Genomic DNA, 21,312 nt, shown 5'->3' with positions numbered 1-21,312 from the left:
TAGATTGGGATCTAAGCTCCACAGAGGACAAGTGGGTGTTGCAAGCTCCTGGTAAATAATATTGCTTTTCTAAGGTGGGAAGGGGTATGACTGCTGACCAGAAGAGCTGTGAGAGCAAAAGCATCAAAGAAAACAGATTTTTTTGTCTTTTTTTTTTTTTCCTTTCGCCAATATTTTTGCCCATTTGGCTGATTTGGCCAGGGAGGTTGTTTTATCTCCTTGTGAACATGCGTAGCTTTGCAGAAGAGCTACTTGTAGGGTAAAAATCGTCTCCTCATGCCGAAAGAGCCCTTGCAATTCAGTGCGGTCTGCATTGGTCTCCAGTTAGACAACTGCACTCAAGGCTGAGCGGTTATCAAATAGTGACTATGTCTTTTCAGCTTGTGTTTAAATAGATAATAATAATGAAGGGCGTCATGCTCGGGAGCAAGGGGCAGCGAGCGGCGGCCGGGCCGGGCTCAGGCCTATGGCTGCTGCGCTCTGCCGAGGACTCCCCACGGCCGCCTCGCTTCCACAGCGCGGCCCCCGCCAATGGAAGTGCGGGGCTAAAGCTGAGGGGATTAACGGTGCTGCCCCTGTGACGGGAGCCACCGGAGCTGCTGGCTCCGGAGAGGCGCTGGCGCGCCGGGCAGGATGGGCCCGCAAGGCCTCGGCGCGCGCGGCCGCAGCCAGGGAGGCCGCGGCTGCCAGGGGAGGTTTGTGCCCTTCATCTCTCGGCTGCCTTGGGGTTTCTAAGGGCCTGCGAGCCATTTAGGCGAGTGGATACGGTCCTAGGATCAGTGGAGATGAACAGCTCCATAAATTAGAAATGGATATTCAGGTTTAGGTGCCAGAAAAGGAAAACTTTGTTGCTTGACATGCTGCTGCTTTTAACTGGTTGCCTCAAATAAATGTACAGTTGGCTTTTTCCGGGGTTTATCAGTTCTCCTTCTCTTTTACAACATGAGACTTTCTCATTCACTGTTTCTTGTATGTACTTAGCAGGTGCTTTTAATTTTTCTATTACTTGCTGTGAATTTGTGATATCTTAATTTTTCTGTCTATATTAACTCTGGAAGTATATTATTAGAGGAATTGGTTAAAAGTTAATCTATTACTAAAGACTTATGTCTTTAATAAAACAAAAATAGTGCAGGTCAGAACGTGAGATACTTATGACCCTTCTGCTGCACAGTAGCAAAGCACACAGCAAACTGCATGTAAAATATTACTGCAGAACTACCAGAAGACACTGCAGTAACTAATTAACTAATTAATCACAATTAAGCTATATTTTCATTTATATTACAAAGAAAGGCAAGCCAAAGGCATACTTCAAAGTACCCAAAGTTTCCAAACCGCTTTCAGCAGAAACTTTGAATAAGCAGAATGGCTGTTGTCTTTTTCAGCCACCATAAGCATTTTTAACTCTATTCATCACCACGATATTTGCACTTCTGTTTTCTACTGCACTTAGCAGAAGACCTGCTTTGCTTTAGGGCTCTTGTCTACTGAACTTCTATTCTTTTTTTACATAAATGCTAAAGCAGCATAAAAAGACAGCACTATTTCCCACACCAGGATCCCCTTCTTTATGCACTTGTTTGGCCCTGTTCAATCAGCCTTTGGGTCAAAGAAGTATCCCAGAGTTTTCAACAGAAGTTGCATTCAGACTGAAATTAATAATAAAGAAAAATGTTAATAAACTGTTCTAGACAACATGATTCATTTAAATGTCTGTGTCTGTAATCTGCACATCAGAATGATTCATCTGCACTTCTGTGTTTGGGATCCGAACAACAGATAGAGTCGATCAGCAGATTCTGCCTGTTTCCACAGCAGCTAAAACATGCAACGCTTATTTAAATAGTGTAGTAGCCTCTAGTGACCTCCCTGCAAGCTGTGGTTTAGCACTGCCCTGCACCCTCTGTCTGTGGGCTACGTAAAAGCAACCATTTATAAAGCATTACTGAGAAACTGGTTCTGGGACAAACTGCTCCTTGTGCTTCCATCCATTAGCGAAAGAGGAAGCAAATATTCAAAATAAATTTAGAACCAAGGCTCTGTACACCTCCTGTATGACAAAATCTGCTACCAAATTCATGTGTTCTTCCTTTGGTGGAAGAGATTTTTTAAATATGTGCAACTATCAAGGACTGTAAGAAAAATCAGGAAATTGCAGTATGATATATCGACTTATGCACTACAATTACTAAGCACTGGTATTTTTTTCAATGTCTGTAGTTCCAGTATTTAGTAAAAATCCTAACAAGGGTTCCCCAAAGTGCTGAGGTTGGATAGGTTGGAGTTTGAAGGAAGTGTGTATTAACAGGGAGCCTTGTGCGAAAGTGAGATTATTAGCAGAAAATGGTGATGAAAAAGCAGTAGAAACCTTGTCACCCAAAGCACGGCGGGAGCTACAAGTTGAGGGGCCAAATCAGCAACCCATCTATGGCTGTGAGAAGCCCTTTCTTAATTTTAGTCCCCTGGTGAATGGAAACTCCTACTCCAAACTTTACAGTTATTAGCAGCCATTTTTACTCATATGACAACTTTCAATGACAACTTTTTTATCTTCTTACATCATAAATGGAATCGTGGAATGAAATGAAATATGGGAGCTTGGCTCACAGGTGCAGCAGGGAACCACTATTTCCTTCACCAAGTGAGAGAAATGAAAACAAGCAGGAGAGTCAAGCACTAGCTATCTCAGGGTTTTGCAGACAGTTTTCAGGCAGATATCTGTTTATCACCAGAGGATGTGACAAAACTTGTCATTTCAGCTTCAGCGCAGCCCTGCTGAGAGCTGATTTTTCCCTTCAAACTCTCCACTCAACCCAAGGTAGTTTCCTACCCATTCTTCTAAATGTTATCAGAGAAAGAGCTATGTCAATATTTCTGCGTTTACTGGAAACGTGGGGCTGCTGCCGCCTGCGGCTGTTGCACAAGAGTTTCCTACCCGCTCAGCGCTTTGGGGCACCAGGTCGGCTTTCCCTCAGGGCTGGTAGGAAGTGCTGCTGTGCTGGTGTTTCCAGGAAAATTGCCATCGGTGCCTCCTGCCCGTCCTGGCAGCCGGCAGCACAGGATCTGCCGGGAATGTTTTGCAGGCTGCCAGCCTCGAGCAGCGGTCCCGGACGCAGCAGCGGAGGACAGGAGAAGTTAACTGAGACCACAAGAATATCAGGGCTGTGTTCCCACCCTGCCGGCTCCCGGCGCCAGCTCATTTACAGGGTAATTCCAGGCGAGTCAACGCGCTGCAACTCGCTCTCCTTCAGATAAAGTCAGCCCCCTGTGTGTAGAGAAGGGACAATCCGCACTGATTTTCAATGGTGAGAACTGGGCTTTTCAGGTGGAGCAACGTTGGTTTAAGTGGATAGGAAGTGTTTTGCTTACTTTACATGTATTCCTTACTGTGGGAATCCTGGATAACTGAGATACGGAGCCACCTGCTAATGCCCTATGTTATAAACAGGCAGATCATTTCAGAGGTTTTACCATAAGACTGGTTTGTAATTTTCTATTTTCCTCAAATTCCAGAAAAGCTCGATACTATACATTATTGGAAGTGAATTTGAAGACCAAGAAAGTGACAAGTTCTTTATCTTGGATAAAGCTCCTTTTTAAAGAAAATACTACCCTGTAGATATTTCTGCATCTCCATCTCAAAATGGTATCTCATTTGAAGACACTCAGACAGCTAAGACTTACAGAAGGCAAACAGCTAACTGCTGTAGAAGATCTGATTCACTTTAACATACATTCATTTTGCCTAATAGTATCTTTCTTTTAGCACAGAAAAGAAATGTCACATTTTGCAGTAATGAATTTTAAGCCACAATGAATTCCTAGCATATGAAAAGCTGCACAGTCCACTTCATGGTGAATCTTCTCTCACTTTGCACAAGAGAAAAAAGCCAGTATGTCAAGTTTTCCGTACAGAGGCTCTTGTGAACTTCAGCGATAAAGCGAAGCCAGGAAGAGGTGGAGCAGGAGACCAGTCACACTCATCTGATACTCGGACCCCGAGATAAGTTAACCAAACAACCCCGTTTGCGGGAGTTAACCCGTGCAGAGCCGCTGACCGCAGCAACTGCTGCAGAGGCCCTAGTGCAAAGAAGTGCAAAGTGCATAAAAAAGGAGGAGATTTATTTGGAATGTCAGGTGTGCCTGGCAGATTCATCTGTCTCCAAATTCAGGACTCCTTCCATACAAGGAGGGACTGTCTTGAGAAGTCTTAATGTGGGACGATCCATCTCCCCTCGGCAAAAACTGAGTCTCCCATTTTGCAGTAATTTCAATAGGTACCTAGTAACTTTTATCTAGGAAAATAACAAAACATGGGCATGTCTCTCAGTCTCATGGAAAGCTGTTACAGCTTCCCATATTGCTACCACAATGCCATTTGCCATTCACTAACACATCTAATAGTTTGTCTCTTATAAATACCCCTTAGCAGTTGCTCGTATGTTTTCCAGAATAACTGAACTTTTTGACTTCAGTTCTAATGTAATATACATGAGATGAGCATATTAAAAAACTCTTGCTATAATCTAAATTTCAGTTTTTCTTTCTTGAAGCCATAGGCACATCAAAACTCTTTTGGTCAAGTTTACTGATTACATGAAAGCAATTTACAGAGAGCAGTTCTGACATGGCCTTAGATGAACTTGGATTCCCAAACAGCTGAACGACCTAAGTAGAAACAAAAGGTGCACAGTGCAAATGACAAACTGTTAATAATTTATATAAATAGTAAAAAATGTTAAAACAAAAGGAAAGAAAACCCTGCATATATTTATTAGGTGACCGGGCCAAATAAATAAGCATGACAGATCATGCTAGAAATGGGATCTAAGTAACAAGGTAGCTGCAAAGCAATGTGATATGCTACAGCGATGGTATAAATAAAAGAATGAACAAGTGAAAGGGCTGCTAACATTCGTGGAACAACGAGAAGGATCAGGTAGCTAGTGTCAGAGCGGGACCCATGGGACGGCTGAAGTGTCCTGAGGACAAAGGATATGGAGAGGTTCTGGATGAGCAACCTCAAAGGGTGACCAAAGCAGTGGGAGCATTTCAGATGCATGATGAGGATCTCTGTCCTCATTCAGTTTGTCCAGAAATACACCCCTAGTCTTTAAGAATTTTTGAGAATTTTGAGAATTCATTTTTGCTGTTGGCCGACCAGGCCCAAGAATGTATCCAAAACAGACTGAGATGTTTTGCAGAAGAGCAACAGGGAGAAAGAAAACAAGAAGAGGAATATTCATACTAGGGGAACTCAGAGATGGGTCCCATGTGATGCTATATATGTGCCATATGACCAAATGATGGAGAGATGCAGCGTTAACAGTAATGGAGTCACCGGGAAGAGGTAAAGAAGAACACAATGGCCAGGCAGATGCAAAAACCAAGGTTTCTGAAGAAACAGGTGAAAATGTATAGAAGCATTTAGGTCTGTCCATAAGGCACTCCTAAGGAAGAATGGTGGATGGAGAAGGGCAGTAATATGCTATTAAGCTGGAAATGGGCTCACAGCACTCATAAGTTGTGCATAATTAAGTGGGAGGAGGCAAAACCTGGCCAGATAGAGTCAAAGGTGAGGGCTTTGTTTGGTTTGCTTTTGGTGTGAGCTTCTACTAAAGCAGATTTTTTACAGCAAGGGGAATGCATTTTAAAACTAAAAAAGAAATAAGTCTAATGAAGAAGGTGAAATGTGTGGATGCGAGGAGGCCAGAAGTTGCTGTGAATTAGCTTGCCAGGGTTGCAAGCCCTTTGATCCATGTCCTCTCTTCCTCTCTCTCATAGGACCAGGGGCAAAAAGTGTTAGCCCTGTAGAATGAATGAAACCATCCTTCTTCCACCTGACTTACTCTTGCTTTTCTATTTCTTAAGCATGCAAGATGGGTTTAGACGCCATGCTAGTTTATACGTTAATTATTCCCATAATTTAGCCATAGCTTCTTTCATAGCATACTGCACTACATTAACTGCATTATAAAATGGAATCGATATCAATTACCAACATCCCACCCGTCAAACTGGTCAATGATTGCATCATAAAGACATAAATGATAGGGTTGGAAGAGGCCTGTTTTTCAGCCCAGCACCCAGCAGGATTTTCTTCTACACTAATGTTACAAGCATTTTATCTGCGCCATATCATTATATTATAAACATAGGCAACTTGGCAACTGCATAAAGCAAGTGCAGCCCAAAACCTACTCGCCTGCACTACTGCATTTTTCCCCTTGCATCTAACCTGCGCAATTTATTTTCCTTATACCCAGCCAACAACTCTGTTGTTAATCCCTATAGCGTGTATATAAAGTAGTAAGCCTGAAAAAATGCCATGTTGTCCGGACTCGGAGATAACAGCAGTGTGGCGCTTTCCGACTCGAGAGTTCAAAGGCTGGTACTGCCCTGGAGGTGCAACTAATGGTGGGAATGCTGCCATGCAGAAATACCATTCATCCCTTTGCTTAAAAAAGAAAGAAAAACAATAAATAATAGTATTTCGCATATAACTTTCCAAACGCACCTTATAAACACTGATGAGTAACTCAGTCACAGTTAATGCCTATATGTGACATTTCTGGCAATGCTTTTCAGTTTTCTCAGTCGTGATTTGAAGCAAACTATGCAGTCCAAAGCCCTACAGAGCTTTCAGCATTTACTGTGCTTTGATTTCAGCCTTTGTACAAGTTAATAGATACCGTGGGATCTTTACAAGACCCGATGAAGGAATTAATCTGAAGCCTGTTTACAGACTTAGTTTACATGTGACTACTTTATTAGCTACATGTGGCTTATAATGATATTAGAGCTTGTGAAAACACATATTCAGAAGTTAGACAATCTAGATAAGAGCTCTTTCACAAACAGATGATAACTGAACAAAGCAAGCAGACTAATCATTCATTTCCTAAACAAAAAAACATATCTGCACAGCAAGAGATGGATTTTGTTGAAGTCAAATACGATAATTAGTTTAGAATGACCATGCTTGACATTGCTAACCATCCTGCTCTACAATTTGGTCACACATTATAAATCTGGAAAAAAATTCCAAGTGCAGCTATGGACTCTACAGCAAAACTAAGCAGCATTGCATTTTTTTCTCCTTCATTAATTTAAAAGGTTGTTCTATGCAGCTTTTCTAAAATAATATTGCCACCAAGAGTTCTCAATTTTTGTGTTCTAAGATTTTTTTCTTAAGTGCTTCCCGTATCTACTTTTTATCTAGATAGTCACCTTTAATTTTTATGATATATTAAAAAAAAAAAGCCTTTCCATTCAGTATCAGAGCCCTTATGAGTATTGCTAACTAGTATTTTTCCTACTGCCTCCCTTCCAAACGTAGGAAGAGGACCCTGTGACGCTCCTTCCTGAGTTTCGAGGCAGTGAGGACTCGATGCCACTGTTCCTAACAACAGTTATTCATAGTGCAGTGCAATTCTATCCATCTGCTATTTATCAAATAGAAATGTTGAATTTTTCTGTCATTTGGGAGTTGCAGAGGTTTTATAAGAGGCAGCGTGCAATGCTGGGTACAAAATCAAGCAGCCCTGACATTGCTTATATAAACAACCTGCACTAAAGAAGGGTCACTTGATAGAAATTGAGTAACCGTTTTCAGTGTTTCTCTGGCACTCCGCCAATAAACACCTCCTTAATTTAAATTTTAAACTCAGTAATGTTTCCATTGGTGTTTATTTATTACAGAATAATATTACAGAATCTCTAAGCATAAGACCACTGATAGGGAAGAAGTAAGGCGGCTCCTGGCTTTGCTTGCTGCCATCCATGGAAAACACGCTTTGAAGTACGCAGTACCTTCAGTTCCTCAGCCCGAGCAGCGTCCATATAAATGACACCAGTGAACTTCCCCAGTGCAAGATTCTGCATCAAATAAAAATCAACCTAGAGTTCAAAATCTCTTTGAAATACAAGTGACCCATTTCAAGGGCACAGCAAACACTTCCACTACCAAGCTATGCAAATAGCTTGAGAACAGTCACTTCTTTTTTTTTTTTAAAAAAAAAAAAAAAAAAAAGGAAGCAAAGATACCATCACAGAGTGAGGCTGATGGCATATCTTAATGCCTTTTTAAAACAACAACAAAATTCAGGTAAATCACAACTTTTCTTTGTAGCTTATATTACAGGTGAGCTCCCCTTTGTACGCAGCACTAGCCCTTGTGCTCCCTTACGCGCAATAGCCCTAAAACGCAGGCTGCTCAGGCCGTGTGCCGTGTAAGCACAAAACGTCAAAGTTGCATTTTATGAGGTTAAAAGCAAAACGGGCGCTCCGGAGCCCCGGCTGTGCTTGGGCAGGAGGCAGCCCAGGGTCAGGCGCAGCGAACAGGCGCGAGCGCCGACACCGTCACGGGGCTGCTGGCCGCGGGACGGTGCAGAGAAACCCAAGCCGGGCGCTGGGCTGCGTCCAGCCTCGCACTCCCCTCGGCGCGCAGCCTGTAAACAGAGGCAGGGAGGGGCGGCCCGGAGCCGCCCCGCTGCCAAGCCCAGTGACTCGTGAGCAAGTTACTGGGGGATAAACAAGTGCGGCGCGCATGGGCGCACGCACGGGCCGCCGCGATGCCTCGCCGGCCCAGGCTGCTTGGCCTCCCGCTCGCACCGGTGGACGCGGCGTGGAGGATCGCGCGCCCTGAGGTAAAGGTAGGGGCTGCAGCGCGGGGCGGGCAGGGCCGGCGCGGAGGAGGCTGCTTTGCTCCGGATGCCGCGCGCGCTGGAAAGGGCTTTAGAGGATGAAAGCGCCACAAGGGCGAAAGCAGAAGGAAGCCGAGGCTGAGGCAGGGTGAGCAAGCAGGAGGGCTGTGGGAGCGGCTTGCGCAACGTGGTGACCTGAGTGCCAACACAGCGCCCGGGCAAGGAGGCTCATGCTCTGGAGTCACCCAGTCGAGCGGCCAGGTCTGCGGCGCCCTCAGGACTCGCCCGCACGGATCTGTGAGGGCAAAAGGGCCCGTAAAATGGCAAAAGGCATTGCCGGGAAGGAAGGGGCGAGCAGGACCAGTAGCGCCGCGCCAACAGGTAGAGGGGCTCTGCAGAAGCAGGTAAGTGGCCTGCCAATGCGGGCGATGATCGCGCCGAGGCATAAATACCGCAGGCATCACGAGCAGTGTGTTTCTTTAGAGAATGTGGGCTTATTGGGGGCTGTACTTAGGCCCACTGCTGAGGTAAACTCTGTCATTTCGTAATTAACACCGTAAATCCCTTAGTATTTCTGTCCTTGGAGCAGAGTCCCCTTTAGCCCCATAGGGTAACTCTGAGGAGCAGTGGTGGGAGCAGACGTGTCCCTCTGGGGCTGTGCTCAGCACCACTATTTGTATTTTAGATCTTGATATTTGAGACATCTAACTCCCAGCTGCTGCTTGGGTTGAACAAAGCCCTAACACTTCCATGAGGTGAAATTTTGGTTGCCTTCTACTGTGCGAAACAGCTTTCTTCTTTAATGCTTATAGAATGCACACTGTGTAATTTAGGCTATATGGTTCAGTAAATATAGCAAAGTTTCTGGTAGCATTCATTTTAATTGCACACTCTTTACTGGGGAATTGATTAAATCTCATCTCTGCCTTTTTTTTTTTTTTTTGAAAGAATGGTGTGAGTACTTTTGTTTTCTACACATACTACGAGGAAAGAACACACAATAATGCAACGTATCTGACACCACCAGAATACACTTGACTTTGGCAATCACCTCCCATGTAAATCCCACACTGTCCCAGAAATGGCCTAGCAGGAATAACAATGATGTTTTTAAGGCTGCAAATGTTTGCAGTTGTACTTCAGCCAGTATTTACTTCAGCATTTTGGAAAGACACTTTTCAGGACCGCGTTGAGAAGTTTCCTGATTTCAGTTGAAACGTTACCTCTTTACTGATAAAAGGCAGCTGGACACCATCGACTCAAATTAGCATATTTTTAAAAGAAGTCAGCCTCTTTTGAGAAGGAGAAGGTAATTCTTGCCTTTTCACAAAGTCAGACTGCCCTCATATTAGGTTCCCTGGACTACAGAGGTCCATTGTTTTTTCAGAGCTAAATGGTTATAGGTTTCAAGTCAGAGTACGTCTAGACCCATTAAAAAAAATCACTGCATTCCCTGATTGCCTCTTCATCAGCCTTATCACTGACACAGTATATATCCAATTCCCCTATAGCCCCTTGGATGTGTCTCCTGAGTTTTCGTTTGAAGAGATAGTTTCATACTTATCTTTACCACACAGCCTGATAGACAAGTATGTTCTTCAGTTTGTTCTGAGATTTGCGGCTCATCTTAAATCCTTAATTTCTGCAGCTATTACTGTCTTACATGATTATTAGATGTACTAAAGATACTGTTTAGTAATTATAAAAACAATACAGTAATCTTAAAATACCAATATAATATATATGATAGATATGACTAACTGTTCAGTATCCTGTAATTAATCACTTGCTACTTTTGTTTTAAAAATTGAAATGTCAGTTCATTTACTAATCTCAGGAAACTCTAAGCCACAGATCAGATGACTTTCTTCTAGACTAAAATGATCAAAAGGCATTTTAGCCATTGACTTTACCTTGAAAACATCCATGTTTTCTTCATACTATGTTGCATTTCCTTTAGAATGCAATATTTGACCAATTCTCTCACTATTTCTCTCTCCGCAGAAAAGCTGGTAACCAGCAAAGAAGATCAAAAGCCAAAATCACTATGTGGAGCTGTGAAACATTAAATAGTACCGAGACCAGTGAGGACCAGCATCTCTGCCATGACTTCCACCTTGCGCTTTCCGTCTTTTCCCTTCTCTACCTCATTATATGTTTTCCGATCGGCCTGTGTTACAATGGCTTGCTGGTCCTAGTGAACATCTACAACAAAGCAACTATGACTATGCCAGATGTTTACTTTGTCAATATTGCCATTGCTGGGCTCATCATCAATGCGCTGGCACCAATGTACCTTCTAGGTCTCGCCAATACAAAATGGGCAATCTGGAATTCTAACAATGAAGTTTATATTACCCTCCTTATTTTATTCAATGTTTCATCTTTAGTTACCATGTACTCTACTACACTGCTCAGTCTGGACTACTACATTGAACGTGCTCTCCCTAGAACTTACATGTCAAGTGTGTACAACACGAAACACGTTTGTGGCTTCATATGGGGCGGCGCGATGCTTACGAGTTTCTCCTCTCTCCTATTCTACGTCTGCAATCACGTATCCACTAAAATAATTGAATGTTCCAAGATGCAGAACAAGGAGGCAGCGGATGCCATCATGGTCTTTATCGGGTATGTTGTCCCAGCTGTAGCTGTACTATATGCACTTGTGTTAATTCTGCGGATACGCAAAGAGGCGACACCACTGGATCAAGACACTGGACGACTGGATCCTTCAGTGCATAGGCTTTTGATCGCCACAGTCTGTACACAATTCACCTTATGGACACCCTATTATGTAACTCTTTTGGTGAGCACATTTACTAATGCACAAGGAAGACTAGCGGATGAGAATTACAGTCGAATATTACACTTTACCAAGATTTTATCGAAATTTTTGGCTTTCTCAAGCAGCTTTGTAATGCCTCTGCTCTACAGGTACATTAACAAAAACTTTCCCAACAAATTACGACGCCTGCTTAAAAAACTGCATTGTGGGAATCAAGGATGTTCTCATGAACGCACAGTAGTACAGCAAGTTATGACGTAGGGATGGAAAAACCTCTGGTGCTCAGTTCCTACAGTCCCTAGCAAACCAGGACTCAGGCTGTTATCCTGCTGGGCTGGCACTCAACATCATTTCTGTGAAGATCCCAGCCAGGGGGCCAGGAGGAGTCTTCGATTATGGTTAAATAAGACACAGTCTTAATTTTCAAATAGTTAAGTGCAGAAATCCTGTAAGGCTCTGGCCTATGTGCTGTAATACCTGTGACATCTAATATATGCAGTGCACTGATCTGGTTACAAAGCGCAAGCTCTGTCTTCGTAGTCCTAGTATTTCTGTCTGGAGAAATATCTAAGCATTAATTGAAGTCTTGACTGAAGACACAGCACTTGGTGTCTTGTACAGAAAAAGGAATTAGCTATTTTCTGTGCAAAGAAATAACTAACAGTGCGATCTTTGATGAAGTAAATAGTATTTTTCAATGAAGATGATGTAGGTGATCTTTAGTAAAGATCACATTACCTAATTATGTCAGTCCAAATAGTAATATGTTAATTAGAAATTACATTATTTAATTTCTTTCTCCATCACTGAATTCCCTCTAAAAATGCCTAATTTGCAATTTTAGGAAATTATATGCTCAAACTAACCTAAGATTTAACACTTATTTTAAATGTTTTTTTTTTTTTTCTAGATCTAACATTTAACATTTTTTCCCTGGTGCTTTGTTTGCATCCTAAAACATTTCAACAATTCAGAAATATTTATTAACAAATTCTAGGGGAACTAAGAAACATTTTCTCCGCACATTAAAATGAAGGACACAGTAGTTTACAAAGTTAAATTAAAATTTAACTAGTAAAGAATGTCTGGCTAAGTGTTATGGTCCACATATGTTCATGTAACAAGAGCAATTATCGTAAAAATAAATATGTTTATGATTAACATTTTCTATTTTCAAGGGATATGTGTGCAACAAATGAATTAACTTCTCTTTAATCTAGGGCATCACTGGAGATTTGGAAGCCATACCAAACCCTTCAGTACATACTAGATTTTAAAATGGGAGCAGCGTGTATGCATTCCAGCCAGCACGAGCCCATCTCTCGAAATGTAGTCCCTCCCTCTGTATTGCACAGAGGTGATGAAGAAACCCAGGGCACAATTCAAATTTTAGCGTTTGGGGAGTGTTTGAATCAGTGAGAAAGGCAGACACGCTGCAGGTCACTCAGCGGCCGAGCGTCACTTGCCCCTCACTAAGAAACCAGGGGAGGTGGCCGCAAAGCACGGGCACCAAGGGGGCTGCGCGGCGGATGGAGGGAGCGCGAGGCCGGCGCGCGCGTCCTGCCCTCGCCTCGGCAGCTCCGGCACCGGCCCTGCGCCAGCGCGGCCGCAATCAGGTCATTGACTCATCTGCCACAGCTCCAGCCCCGCCAGGACTTCAGCAGCAAGGTGGCTTTGCAAGCTTTTGGTAGAGCAAAATTGAGGTGTAAGAACGGAATTAAACCTTTCCCATTGCTCACGACCCAGTTTTACCTAGTAATTTGTACCAATTTATCAGCAGACGCATGAATTTGAAGTGGGAAGTAGGTGACGTCATGACGTTCTCCAATCTGCAGGATTTCGTATTTTACAGAAACTTTTTTTTTTTAACCTGTAGAACCCTACACATTAAAACATCCGTTTCTACGGTGTGTTTTTCTGCATGGAAACTATCCAGCACAATTATATCAATTTGCTTCGCAGTCTGAGCGTGCTGATCAGAAACATGGTTGGGCAGGAAGCCTTTATGGTTGTGCCGCAGTGACGCTCCAGCCCGCGGTGCCTCTGCGCTGACGCGGTGCTGCCTTTTCTGTATTTTTGGTAAACCACGGCCTCTTCTTTCCCTTTTTACCCATCCCCACACACCTGGCATAGGAGTTTTTCTAAGAACTGCAAGCTACACTCTAACCTCTAAGCATTCAAACTCACATTCCACAAAGCAGCGCACGAGTAAGAAATCTCTCCCTGCAGCTCGCTAGCAAACAGGCTCCTCTTCTCCCTACAGGAGGGAAATTTGCTTTCCTAAAGCCCCATATGAAACCTCTCACGTAGAAGCTGCTAAAGAAATTCTGTCCTACTATGCAGGGAAAAAACTCAGGCAGGGAGGAACTGGCTTACGGTGGTGTGAATACAGGCTTACAAAACTGGGCCACTGCGGGCCTGTGTGGCCAGCACACAGATTGAGCGCAGTTTTAACCTCTTTATTGCTTTCCTACTTCCATTTCCTCCTCCCAAGTCATCTTGCTTATTGTGTCTAATAAGACTGAATGACATACTAGTTTCTATCCTTTTTCCTCTCCAGGTTAAGTTCCCTGCTCCAGACCACTTTTTTTTTTATAATTTCTCTTTAGATTTTTCTTGTGTTGTCTACCTGCATGTGCTGTTGTACTTGATTTGCTTGTTTAATTTTGCTTCTCTGATCCCCCCCCACTTCATCCTTTACTTTATACTGTTCACCCCTCATATTGCCTTCCCTCGAAGGACTCCTTTGTAACAGCTCAAATCTTATCAGTGATTAGAAATTATAAAAAGATTTGTTTAGTAAAACAGAAGCTGCAATTTAAAAGATGGAGAAAGAACAAGCATAATATAATTTACTCTTTAAATCTCAGTTTTGAGTTTTTCTCATGTCCTTTTTTTTCAGAAAAGTTAGGTATCTGCGTATATCATGGATAATGCACTAAATGTGATGGCAATCGTGTAGTCAAACAACTTGTATAATGAATCAGATTAATAAGGACTCAGTAAATATTTTTAAGAGATAGGTGAGATATCAGTTGCCTCAAAGAAACTGTGCCATGGGATGACTGCCTGCCTGTTGCTCTTTTAAGGAAGTTCTAAACTCTTGCAATACCCTGAGCTTGGTGTCTCTTAAAAAGCGATCTTCCAAAAAACTACAACTTTGCAATATTTATACAAAAAAAAAAAGGTAGATGAGCAAGTGCATTAAAATACTTCAACTAATGCATAGTATCAAAATACAGGGGAACTTTTATGGAGAGATCTTTAATACACAAAGTTCTGAAAGTGGAGCCTTCCCATTTCAATACATGAAGCTTTTTGATGATTTTGTAAATATGGGCTTATCTATTTTACATTTAAATAAATATGAATAGAGTATTGTATATATGTGCAAGATAAAAAAATGTCTACTGATGTAAAAAGAATCTGCAAAGAATTTATTAAATTATTTCTTAAAGAATCACTTACATGTAAACCTCTGAACAATGAAGTGTACTGTATGTTACTGCATGTACATAGTGTATATTAGAAAGCAAGCACAAGCTAAGTGCCATTATTAACAGTGTTATTTTCTCACAAAATTAAATTTAATGTTTGAGTTGATCTATGGCTTTCAGCCCCCTTGCTGAAAAGCCAATTAAGGCAAATCAATAAACAAAAATGTTCCTGTTTCTGCTGAAGTTATTAACAGAGCTAGTTCCAGCAAGGTCTTGTTCCCTGACCTCGTGCAGCTCCTGGTTTCTGTCTGAGAACCAAACACTGGTGCTCTCTGAAGAGGTGATGCTCAGCTAATGAAGCAGGCAACCACTAGAAAATGTCTGTCTCTACTGAAAATGAGCTATGAGAATCTTCCGTATCATGTCATAAAACTACAGAAATGCAAAGCTTCATAACAGAACTAGTGACTCATACAATTTTCTTAATAAAATGCTGAAACATGAAAGTCAGTTTCGTCAGTAAGTGATTTTTTGGCCTTCTCAATAAAAATCCCAGTGTAGATAAGGTTAAGCCAATGTTGCTTCATTGAATTAAACCATCACCAACTACGTGACTTGAATGTCAAATCAAGGCATACTGAATTATCATTTTTTTCCAGATCACACTCTGACATCATTCACATCTCACTATTTGTCAGCATGAAGTTGGCTGGGATGAAAGTAAAAAGAAATCCCCCAAACCAACAAGAAAATATCACCCCTCCATCCTCCACCCCCTGAACTACAACCTTTTTAGCATAAAGAATCCGTCAACGTAAAGGATGGACTAATACTGCACCGCAAAAATACACGTTCGTGATGAATGCTTACGCTGCCCATGTCCTCGTCACATCGTGTTCCCTGTGCTGCGACACATGAGATAATAGAAATGAACTCCCTGCAGAACTTCCCTTGGTTCCCTGAACGTCATAGAGGTAGTAACGCAGAGCTCTAAAACAGCAAAGGCAATTTAGCTCCAAGCGTTTTAACATCTTTTATAATACATTCATTGGAGTAGCCACACGATATGATCAAAACTGTCAGTCAGCATGGATCACTTAGTTTACCCTGTATATATGAAAATTCTTATGTGGTTATACATTCAAAATTATTAATTTGTCCCCTGTAATGTCTAATTCGGAGAGCCAGCATTTCTGAACAAACGCAGTGAGCGATGATTTCCTGATGCTCCATTCCTCAGAATATTCTCTGCTGTAGCCATTGCACGTAAAAAGGCCATGTTTCCCATCACAGTAAGTAAAATCCTTTTTATATAAAACAGACCTGGAAGATCTCAAGTGAAAATGCAGCTCATTAATAAGCAGCCAGTTACCTCGTCTACAGTTTAGCAAAGCCAGATCTTTAACACAAATACAAGTCCACCCAACTGATCAGACACCATCACTGAAGTCACCAGGTTTGTACCAGTTCAAAACAGGTCAACTGGACATCAGAATCAGCCCTTTTCCATCAGAACACAAATATTTCACTGAAGGGAACCAGGAAAATATGACACCTGTGCCAAAGAACTCAAGGGAATGTAGTTTTTGTTTTAAATCAGGGCTCAATTAAATTGGTTTCATGCTATGGGCAAGTTCATAATTGAAAAAGTTACTTCTTGTTTACTAAAAATGAAAGTAGTACAGTGGTCAGGCTGGAAACCTTCTTTTCATTAGCTTTATTGCAGTTGCACAGGATCAGTAGTAGAAAATAAAAGGAGAATTAAAAAAGTAGAATTAGAAAGTAGAAAAGGAGAATTAGAAAGTAGAAAAGGAGAAAATAAAGGAGAATTTAGCTCCCAAGTTCTCATCTAGTCTCCGTTCTTCTCATAGCTAAAGGCTTTGCAAAATACTGATTTTTGAGTACGTTTTTGCAGCTGTGAAGTCCTCAACACACTGATGAAGCTGAAACATATGCACTCAGATCAACTTCTGCAGCTTTTTGCTAAGCGAAACCTCATGTATTTCTGACTGGATCATACAATATTCTTCCTAAGTGAAAGCAACCTAAGCGTGCAAAACCAGCTGAGCCAACTACCATGGCAACAAATGTGAAGTGTGAAGTGCTGCTGGTTTTATTTCCTGTAACTTTCTATCAGAATACTTAGACATATTCTGCGTACATTATTTTTCCATCAAGAGAGAGGACGATTTGTTATCTATTTTGTTATTCCACTTACTTCCCCACAAGCTTTTTTATTTTGCACGTGATGTGTGTCCATGTGATTTCCTCATATTCCTGCCTTAGAAAGAATTTTCACTTTTAATTAAACTCACAAGTACACTCAAAGCTATCTACATCTTGCTGAGATCTTGCCAAATCACAAATGGTGCCAGTAAGAGATTTGAAAAAGTATCAGAATCTTAGCAGTGATGCATTACATGGAAAGATAAATGAGAAAGGGCATAAATACTGTCAGCTGGGACTCCTGGAGAGAGCACTAATATGAGAAGAAAGCAAATAGACATTTGCAGTTAGAGACATCTTGCAAGAATATACCTATTTGGATCCACAAAGGTTTGACAGTAGGTATAATTCTGCTATGAAAGCACAGCCACAACGTTAGACTCCGGATAACTAAAGTTAACTTTCACAAATGCATTATTTAACTCCCAAAGTAATACACCTTTATCACGAATCACTTTGGCATAAAAAGCAGATTCTTCTATTGATCATTACTTGCATGCCTAACTTTATTTACCAATGGTAACATGACTTGAAAAGCCTGATTATGGCAGCTAGGCTTACAAGATATAGCTTAAACTTCTCTTGGAGCTGGTAGAATTTCCATATTTGTTTCTTAACTCATCTTCAAGACTTGTAAAGAAAAATTTGAATTTAAACCTGGTATTGGAACTGCCACAATATCAAAGCCTTGACAGAAAGTGTTTTAGACACTCCACCTGGTGGTCACTAGCTGAATACTCTGGCAGTTTATTACTAAAGCTGTAAAATTAGCAAAAACTAATTTAAGAGTTTAAGATAATCGTTAGGAGGAGAAAAGAATCAATTCCAGGTTCTGGTTAAATACATATACATACAAGCTGGTCCTGTCTGCAAGCAGTAGAGTGTGGCGACCAGGATCTGAAAGAGGAAACAAATCTAACCATAACTTCTATCCATCCACAGAGTAAAATTTGTGATTGATAGGAGCACTACTTTATAACAATGCTATATATATTTTCTAGTAATAATAAAATAATGTTTATAAAACAATCACATTTCAAACAAAGTCTAAAAAAGCCATTATAAAATTCCTCAGGGTGAATCATGAGCAAGCAATTCTGAGATGGGAAGGCTGCAATCAGCTTCCAATCAAGCACAGCCAGACTGTCAAATCTGAAAAATTCACACAGCTCCATGTACCTCATACTCACAGGTTTTCTATTTGCCAAGAAAGACGGTGAATCAGCTTTCCAGTGAACTATCATATGTAATCAAAGCATCTGCTACTGCTAAGATCCACAAGTCCTCAGTTACCATGAAAACAGCATAAGCATCTGAATAACATTAAATAAACAAGCCCACACCACAAACAAACTAAACATGCGAGGATATAATACAATGGAGACATGCAAGTTCTTTTTTCTTTTTAATAAAATACAACCATAGTAAAAGTCCTTTATGTTTTTGGGTTTTTTTTTCAGAGCTTGAGATTTCAGTTTCTGTGCACAAACCTACCCAGTATTTTTATGTCAAAGACCAACAGTTCCATGTTGATTTGATCAAGGACATCAATTTGCTTGCTGTCAAGTAGTAAAATACCAAACATATGTAAAATTAAAAGCAAAATCTCTCACAGGAACAATTTTACAGAGCTACTTTCAACCGTGTACAAAGGTAAGAGAAGCCTTAGTGTAGAGTGTCTTCTCAAGCACAAGGTGGGATTTATTTCCATGAATCTTCAGTCACTGCATTAATAGTAAGTGCCCTTGGAGTGCTAAAATGCCACCAAGAAAGGCCTCTAATATGTAATACCAGCTCTTGAATAGACTATCAAAGCATCTTTAACTAGCTACACTGTGTGGGTAATATCCCCCACAGGTTATTTGTTATTACTTAGTTAAATCCAAGGAAAACTGAGCTGGAAATACATGGCAGCTCATGGAAAATATTTTTGGGAAAAAAAAAGCCTATTACTTCACAATTCAAAATTCTAATCACACAGCAATTGCTTTGCACCTTAACCATTGTAGTCACAGGAATGAGCAGTAACAGCTATCAGATACTCCAAGCCATTCCTATCATATAACACAGGTAAACTTATCTTAATATTAACCTTACATCAAAAAAGTTACACTAAGCAAGAGCAGAAGAAGAAGACAGGGCTGTCTAAAAGATACCTCAAACTTCTCATGCAGTTTGAAATGTCAGTGGTTTCAGGGTCTAATGAGCTATTAGCCCTCACCTGCCCTCACATTTTAAGAGAGGCTTTCTTTGTAAGGATGTAAGCCATCCTGCGCTGGATATATGTATTTGGGTAGAGAAAGAATATTATGGGTTAAAAAATAAACGAAGGGTTTTGCCAGCAGCAACATACTGTAGGTAGCTAGTACAAATTCTGTTGTGAGTTAGTCCTCAAATATTGTCATAGAATATTGCATATATTTAACTTCAATATCACATATATTTAACTTCAATAACATCTGCCTGTACTGCAGGATACTACCTTATCCAGAACAGATTACAAATTAACCTTGTCCACTGACAGTGTGCCTGATAATCCTGAACCACTAAGTCACTCATGAAAAATACTTGATTTATACATCATGCCACACATTTAACCCCCATGCTTTGAGCGGCTGAATTAGCTCCTCATTGATGTAACTAAACACTAGTTTGTTTTGCCACTGTTTTCATATGACTCGCACCCTGTGATCATTCAAGCAAATCAGGCTGAACTGTTTTTTTGTTTGAGAAAAGGCAAAGCTGATCATAAACCTAGCAATATCTTGCTTCTTTTCTAATACTGCATTAGCTTTTAAAATAACAGGACAGATAGTTACGGTCAAAACTACACTATATAAATGTTAAAATATTTCTGATTAAGTTTTGACTTAATCGGAAGGATTTTCATGGACTAGGCAGAATGAAGCTATCGATGTGGAAATCAGCATGGTCTAAACAGAACAAACAATATGGAGCTGGGAAACACTGATTTTCAAACTACTGTTTCTCTATGGCCTTCCATTTATTCCTGCAGTTTGGGAGGATATATTTCCAGGAGCCAAGTTTCTGCACCTGTAAAGTGTGCACATTTCCCTGTTATTCCCTGTATTACCGCAAGCCCAGAACTGAAATTGCAGCGTGCTGCTTTGCAGGCTCTCCATCATTTCCCGGTTCAACACAGAGAATGATGAATGTTACATCTCTTTAAATACAACCGAATAATGAAACTTGATGCAGCTCCAAATTATTCCGTGCTGCCCCGAGCAGGATCATAGGGAGCAGCGACTGTCTCAGTGGGAGGGAGGCAACCAAGGGGTGCCCAACCTGCATGGCGCTGCCCCAGGATCCAGGCTGGAAGCTCGAGGGTCATCTTAGTGTCTTCCAGTCAAGGACTAGGGACTCTCTGAAGTCTCCAAGGACTCTCTGAGGTTTCCCTACCACTTCCTAATCAGTCACCCGAGATGTATAGGCAGTTTAAATGTGATTTCTGTGCAGCCCTAAGTCCTAGGAAGGATAAGGTAACCCTTGAAATTGCGTCTTTTATGGAAATTATGATGAAGATAAAGAGGGATGATCAAACACTGGCTACAAAATAATCTTCTCATCTTACAGAAGCTACTGTAGGTTTTCAAGAGGTTGCAATAACAAAAATGTTTTCTGGGATGTGCTGGTATGAGAAAGGAAGATGAGACTGACACTTTCCAAACTGCAAGGCACTGGAAGAATCACACACCAATCCTTCCTTGCTCGTCTACACCTGAGGTTTTAAAAACACCATTCCACACAGCCATTAAGAAGACTGATGCTGAACCAGACCCAAAACATACTGCAGGGTCAAGATCCTGCCTTTTCACCCTTCACAGTCATTGCAGAAAATCTTGAAAAATAACTTATTCCATGTTTACATTACTTGGGAGTGCTTCAAAGAGGGAGTAATCTCACAGAACCAGGGGGTCTGGGGGGAGCACCCTACTTTAAAGAGAGATCCTAGTATTTTTGCCATGCACACGGTTTATCTCAACACAGTTTATGGCATTTTTCTGGGAGGTTCGTTTCATATTGACTCCATTGGCTTTTTCATGACTCCTGTGCAGCACACTCTTTAAAAAAAAATGTAATTCCAAAGGCTGGTCTAGATGCATAGGGTCACTTCATGAGCAGGAGGAAAAATCCACTGGATGGCCTCACATACTTAGAAATAGCCAGGCCAAACACTACTTTACTGTTTTGA

General features: G+C 41.3%; 2 protein-coding genes across 2 annotated transcripts in view; one reads left to right on the top strand and one right to left on the bottom strand.

Moving 5' to 3' along the window:
* The window catches only part of GPR146 (G protein-coupled receptor 146), a 39,853-nt gene extending 27,121 nt beyond the window's left edge, over positions 1–12,732 (top strand). The window contains exon 3 of the mRNA XM_026054171.1: positions 10,653–12,732. Coding sequence (XP_025909956.1) covers positions 10,696–11,697 — 1,002 coding nt within the window. The 5' untranslated portion in view covers positions 10,653–10,695 and the 3' untranslated portion in view covers positions 11,698–12,732. The remainder of the gene's footprint in view (positions 1–10,652) is intronic.
* CUNH7orf50 (chromosome unknown C7orf50 homolog) overlaps positions 1–21,312 on the bottom strand; it is a 107,518-nt gene that overhangs the window by 56,534 nt on the left and 29,672 nt on the right. The gene's annotated exons all lie outside the window — the stretch shown is intronic.

This window comes from Nothoprocta perdicaria, unplaced genomic scaffold (assembly GCF_003342845.1).
Source record: "Nothoprocta perdicaria isolate Ctin4 unplaced genomic scaffold, notPer1 scaffold_12, whole genome shotgun sequence".
Classification (NCBI taxonomy): domain Eukaryota; kingdom Metazoa; phylum Chordata; class Aves; order Tinamiformes; family Tinamidae; genus Nothoprocta; species Nothoprocta perdicaria.
Note: the sequence above shows the minus strand (reverse complement) of the source record. Positions and strands in the feature narration are given on the sequence as shown.